Below are 6,446 nucleotides of genomic sequence, written 5' to 3'. Positions count from 1 at the left end.
TTTTCTTCATTATTTCTGAGATGGAGACGGAGAAAATAATAAGGAAAACATATTTTTGAGAGTCGAAAAATAATAAAGAAAATGTAAAAATGTTTTTGAATAAATATAGATAGTAATTGTTCCATTTAAATATATTTTTAAAAAAATTATGAAATCAATGCTTAACATATTTAAGGTGGAGGGTAAGGAAAATAATAAAAAAACATTAAAAAAAACTATTTTTAGTTAATTATATATAAAAATTGTTCCATTTAGTCCACTGGGCTTTGGATAGACAATGGTAAGGTGTTGTGTTAAGACACTCATATACGTGAAGTTTAATTCCCTGCGCGATAGGGGTAATAAATTAGACATGATAAAGATGTAGTCTTGCCAAACTTACGAAAAAAATATTCTATTTAAATATTTATAATAATAATAATAATAAATCATAAAATCAATACTTATAATGTTTTGAAATTTATTTTTAAAAACAAAAGATCCAGAAAATAATAGAAAAACCATAAAAACATTTTTAAATAATTAAATATAAAAATATTGGATTAAAATATTTTTTAAAATTTTTATAAAATAAATAACTATAATATTTTGAAATTTATATCAGTTATTTAGATTTTTTATTAATAATATATTATAAAATTGTTTTATATGTTTAACTTATTTTGTAATTATATTTCAAAATTATAAAATAATAATAAATCATTATCAAATCAAATTGAAATTTTATTGTTCAGTGATTTAATTGCAAAGTTTACATCAATTATTCCATTTTTTTAAGATTTAAACTTGTATCAATAAGATAAAACAAATACATTTAACCATTACACATACACTTAACTATTAAACTATATATATATATTATTCATGAAAAATTACAATACATATCTTAATTTGATTTTAATCACACTTTTTATCCGACTAAAAATATCAAATATAAGGAAAAGTTAAACAAACCACAACCCTTCAAATCATAATATTATGACCCTGACATTTGATCCTGATCCACATGTCCGCTGGCATTGAAATGCTTCGATCATCGAGTAAAAACAATGAGCGAACCGTTGATTCAAACAATGCGGCTGCCTGAGTAAGAATAGAGCAAATTGAAATCACCAGATACCCACAAAATTTACGAAAATATACAGATTCCTCTTTTAAAATTTAAACTGGTACATAAATTAAATTAAACTAAATATCTATTAAAAATAATATAATATAATATTATTCATGAAAATTAACAATACATATCTTAATTTGGTTTTAATCACACTTTTTATCCGACTAAAACAATATCAGATATAGGAAAATTTAAACCAACCACAACCCTTCAAATCATAATATTATGACCCTTACATTTGATCCTGATCCACATATCCGCTGGCATTGAAATGCTTCGATCAACGAGTAAAACAATGAGCCAACCGTTGATTCAAATAATGCGGCTGCATTATTGAGAATATGATTTACTTAAATTTTGGCCAGGTGAAGGCGCTGCTTCAGCGATTGAATTGTCTTAGCATGTTTGTCATCGTGCTCCATTTTCCATTCGTCGATAGAAAGGAGGCGTGTAATCTTGTAGAAACGAGTGAACCGTTGAATGAAATAATGTGTGAACCGTTGATTCAAAGAATCTGAGGGCCTGAGTCAGCACAAGGCAAATAGAAATCACGGGATACACATGAATGAAATGATGTGTGAACCGTTGATTCAAAGAATCTGAGGGCCTGAGTGAGCACAAGACAAATAAAAATCACGGGATACACACAAACTTTACTTCAGCAATAGAATTGCCCGTTGGTTCAGGGAGAGAATTGACTTGTATGTTTGTCATGTAATGACGGACTATCCATTTTCATGGATTGAAGGAAAGGAGAGGTCTAATCGTGTAGAACCGAATGAACCGTTGATTTAAACAATGTATTAACCGTTGATTCCAACAATGTGACTGCCTGCGTAAGCGTAAAGGAAAGGAGCAGTCTAGTTTTTTTAGTTTCCTTATGGTACCATTTTTTTTTAAATGTGATGATATAATTTTTGGCTAGATTGTGTGAGTTTTTGATGTACAATTGGATTTAATATTTTGAAAAATACTAGATATTATAATTTTGCAAATTACAAAAAGATTTATTTAAAAAAAAAAATTGAAGATAACAAATAAGTAATTGAGTTTCACTTATTTAGAACTATCTCCATGAGATAGTTAATTGATGATCGTATGGTCACTATTTTTTTAGAAGAAAAATGTATATTTGTTATTTATAAAAATTAAAAGATACAATGTCTTGTCGTCACAAATTTTGAAGTTTGAATTCCGATTCCGGGTAATACTAAAGATACTAAAAAGAAACAAAGAAAAGAAAAGCATCAAAACAGAGAGACAAAGAAATGGGATACCACTTGATTATTTCTTAATTCTGTAATCTCAGCAAAACCATTCGCCAACAAATTTGCTTGTTTTAATAAGAAATCAGTGAAACCATTTGATTCTCTTAAATGTGGTAAATTTGGGCTTCATCAAATTCGTCTTGCAAAGCTGAAATTTTAAGTTGTCAAGCCTCAAGATGCAGAAAATGAAACTCAAATTTTTTGTTTCCCATTCAACATTATCTTTGAATTCCCATAAACTTTTATTCTTTAATAAAGCAAAATGTAACAACCCCCAAAGACTAGTTATCTCTGCCTTTTGGTTAGTGCCATTTCATAGACTCAACTTTAAATAGAAAATGTGAAAAAATAATAGGTGTAGGAATATCCATGCCCCACAATAATCTTACCAGCTCTGTCAAACATGGCCTTTTACTTAACTATGAATATCTCCACTTACATGAGACAGTTAACTGATGACTTCATGGAGAGTTAACTAAAATTACTTGTATATTTAATGCATATTGACATCTTTCTACTAGCCATGTAAAATATATTTCATTGAATTATAATTTTTTATTACTTTATTTTTTTTTTGCACTAATAAATTTATTATTATTTTCAGTAAATTTTATTTTTATATCTTTCTTGCTGTTTTGTTATTTTTTTAAGCTAAATTCAACCTATGCAGATTCCGTTACAATTTTACGAAATAGATATATATATATATGAAATTACAACCTTACCCTATCACAAAATTTAAGGCCATGAGAAGTCGCTACTTCGGCCATTGAACCGCCTCGGATGTTTGTCATATGATGACCGGCTATCCTTCATCTTCCAAAAAAACCGTGTAATCGTGTAGAAACGGGTGTCTCTCGCTGTTCGGACAAAAAGGCAATCCTTATTTTCATCCTTTTATCATCAATTTCTTTGCGCGTGGAACCGACTTGCCAAGTGATTATTGCTAAAACACTGCCATCGCCCTCACCACCGTCCAGTAACTAACTAACAATCGGTAGGCAAGAGCTTCAAAATATCATGGCGACTCTGGCGCAGTATCCGATCCGATCTGCTACAGGGCCTTCTCTACAAAGAAGTGGGCTCCAACGCTGTTTTGCTACTATCGTGGCATTCCACCTGGCGAATTTTTTTAGCGTGTAAGCTGCTTGGAAATGTGAATATCAAATTGAAACCGGCTTTCATCATTTTAATACAACTAGAACTGGTAGATATTGCTAATTCCAACCATTAAGACCGCCTAGTAGTTTCGAGTTTGCCTATAAAATCTCTGCCCTCTCTTTTTATACAACATATCTGCTTCTAGGTCTGGAGATAGATATTTCTGCCGTTTTCAAAGCACACTCGAGATTTCTTTCAAGTTTCTGCTCGATGGGCGCGCTGGATTATGTATCGAGTTTCTTCGGCGATCGCACGAGACACGTCAAGCAATTACAGTTGCAGGTATACTGCATCCCCCACTTTTATTAATTAATTATGATGTGTATTTCGTTAATTTCCAGTTTAAATGAGCATTTCATGATGCTTTTCTGTTCTCTTCTTTTCTTTTTTGGGTCAGAATTGATTAAGAATCTGATACGGATTTATTGTAATTACAAGTTTGAATCGTAAATTTTTTAATCTATATTACTTCCAAATTTTTTTTAAGAGGCTGAATCTTTATATACAAATAAAAATACAATTTAAGCAACAAACTATTACATTTTTTCTGAAATGGTTTACCATATTCCACCCAAAACTCCATTTTTTCTGAAATGGTTTACCATATTCCACCCAAAACTCCAAAACCTAGACAACGCCGTAAATTTGATCCTGCAAAGCTGATCATTGTTTTAATTTCTGGAACTGGTGCAGACTGTGGTGTTGAGGGTCCGCAATATAGATTGTGACGGCTGTGAGGAGAAAGTGAGGAGGTCAGTCTCGTCCATGAAAGGTGAGCACTGAGTTTCGTGTGGTTCTTTAACTGGGTTTGTTCACATGGTGCATTATATTAAATCATATTAAGATGTTCTCAGATATTATTATCAGTTATACAATACTTCTATCATAAATATAAACCTTAATGGTGATTGAATCATCTCTTGGAGCAACTTATCTCATGCGATGAATCTCGCATGCGCAGGCGTGCAATCGGTGGATGTGGACAGAAAGGAGCAAAAGTTAACCGTAACTGGATACATTATTTAGTTGGATTGTTGGTGAATTCGGCCGTGGCCATAACGCTCAAAATTTGTTGCATTTATTTTCTTTCTGGATGGACTTCCATTGCATAAAATGATTCTCTTTTACTATCTTTGTGGTGAGGATATTAATCGGTTTCCTGGAAATTTTGTTCATGGTACAATGTATTGTTTTCAAAGGGAAACACAGTCGTTATTTTTTCTTTTTATAGTGCCAGAATTCGATATTCAATATTGGGCTTATCGTTGTGAATACTATGGTTTATTTATACATAATTCTAGAAATGAAAATTTTGAGGTTAGCCACCCAGAAAAAAGAATTGGTTATGAATCCTGTATCGTGAGAGTGACAGTCCTATCCCTAGACCATAGGTCTATGTATTGTTGTAGGCCATTGTGGAGGCCCAAATTACCTAGAAACTAAGGACTCTAAACTTATAAAACAATCTCGGACCTTAATTATACATGGGAACTTCTGAAAGTAATACATAACAATAAAATAATTTATATGTATAAATATTTATGTGCAATGACGAAAATTTAGAAATTAAGAAACATTTATAACTTGGGTAAGAGTTGATGAGATGTCTCGTCGTAAATTGTAACCAAGGTTGTCGAGTTGAGTGTTTATAAAATCTGTTCTCCATCTGCCAATTGACTCCTTATAATCTCTACCAATTGACTCCTTATAATCTTTAGTTGAGATTCCAATGGTCAAGATTAAATTTTAATTAATGGTTGAGATCATCTCTAAGTTGATTTGTGTGAGTATCTAGAGAATTCACACCTTTCTTAATAAATTATTATTAATTAACCATTTTTCTTAAGTTAGACGTAGTGAAAATTAAATGTTGATTAATTAATTTAATTGATACATCTCTAGGTGGAATTTCCATAAACGATTTCTGGATTTTAGAGAACTCATTTGTTTTAGCCTCTCCACAAAGTTCCGAGACTAGAGAACCATTTGATGCTTCGAAAACTAACACTCTCTTGCTATCCAAATAGCAAGATATGGCATAAAATATTTGGAGAGAAGGTTCTCTCCCTCCACGAGCAAACCTTGACCTTTGTCTCCCTCTAAAACTTGGTCATCTAACCTTTGCGTGGGACTTCATGGATTATGATCAATACAAACGGTTATGCTGGGAAAACCTGTGTGATCCTCGCAGTTGTCCTAGGAAAACTTGCGTGACTGTAACTGTGATTCGTCAGACAATTCCTCGCAACCCTTGGAGTTGTCATGGGCTAGCTTCATTATGGAATACTTCAATCACTTGCTTTTGCTTCTCTGGAACTAGAAATAATCTTTCAGATCACTATCCCTTCCCCTCTGAGCATTGCTACTCAATCTCTCACTCGATCTCTCTAACTGTCTAGATAACTGAGCGTCTGCAAACTCTATTATCCATCTACCCATAGAATTCTTCTTATAATATCTATTTGGGACTCCAATGGCGAACACTAAATCTTAATCAAGGGCTGAGATTATCTCTAATTTGATATGTGTGAGTCTCTAGAGAATTCACACATTTCTCAATTAATTACTTTTAATTAACCATTTTTCCTAAGTTGGACTTAGGAAAAATAAATGCTTGTTAATTAATTTAATTGACACATCTCTAGGTGGAATTTCTAGAAACGATTTTTGCATTTTTGAGAATTCATGTGTTTTAGCCTCTCCACAAAGTTTTGAAACCAGAACACCATCTAATGCAAAAAAAAAACTAACACTGTGAGCTCAAGCGAATATTAATTTTTTAGCAAAGAATCGGTCGTATGTACAAAGATTGACTTGCCTAGAGAGGGAGGGTGCATGTCAAGCACATGTATTACCTTATAAATCAACCTTGATTATTATGCAATTACACCATGGAATAT

At 32.0% G+C, this 6,446-nt stretch overlaps 1 protein-coding gene across 1 annotated transcript; it reads left to right on the top strand.

The window, feature by feature from the left end:
* The first annotated feature begins 3,657 nt into the window (after positions 1 to 3,657).
* LOC149144068 (heavy metal-associated isoprenylated plant protein 24-like) lies at positions 3,658 to 4,673 on the top strand. Its single transcript, XM_089449597.1, has 3 exons — positions 3,658 to 3,828; positions 4,240 to 4,318; positions 4,508 to 4,673. The coding sequence occupies exons 1-3, from the start codon at positions 3,757 to 3,759 to the stop codon at positions 4,570 to 4,572; spliced, it is 216 nt and encodes a 71-aa protein (XP_089305723.1). The 5' UTR covers positions 3,658 to 3,756; the 3' UTR covers positions 4,573 to 4,673.
* Positions 4,674 to 6,446: the final 1,773 nt, after the last annotated feature.

The sequence above is a fragment of the Pinus tabuliformis genome, chromosome X (genome assembly GCF_031772625.1).
Source record: "Pinus tabuliformis cultivar Carrire ecotype Pingquan chromosome X, CPIR1, whole genome shotgun sequence".
Taxonomy (NCBI): domain Eukaryota; kingdom Viridiplantae; phylum Streptophyta; class Pinopsida; order Pinales; family Pinaceae; genus Pinus; species Pinus tabuliformis.
This window is presented reverse-complemented; position numbering and strand designations above follow the sequence as displayed.

Bases quoted from the DNA above. Each gene is read 5' to 3' on its own strand.
- LOC149144068 (XM_089449597.1), top strand. From the start codon at position 3,757: ATGGGCGCGCTGGATTATGTATCGAGTTTCTTCGGCGATCGCACGAGA. The intron at 3,829-4,239 runs GTATACTGCATC...GAACTGGTGCAG, and splicing joins TCAAGCAATTACAGTTGCAG to ACTGTGGTGTTGAGGGTCCG. The intron at 4,319-4,507 runs GTGAGCACTGAG...TCGCATGCGCAG, and splicing joins GTCAGTCTCGTCCATGAAAG to GCGTGCAATCGGTGGATGTG.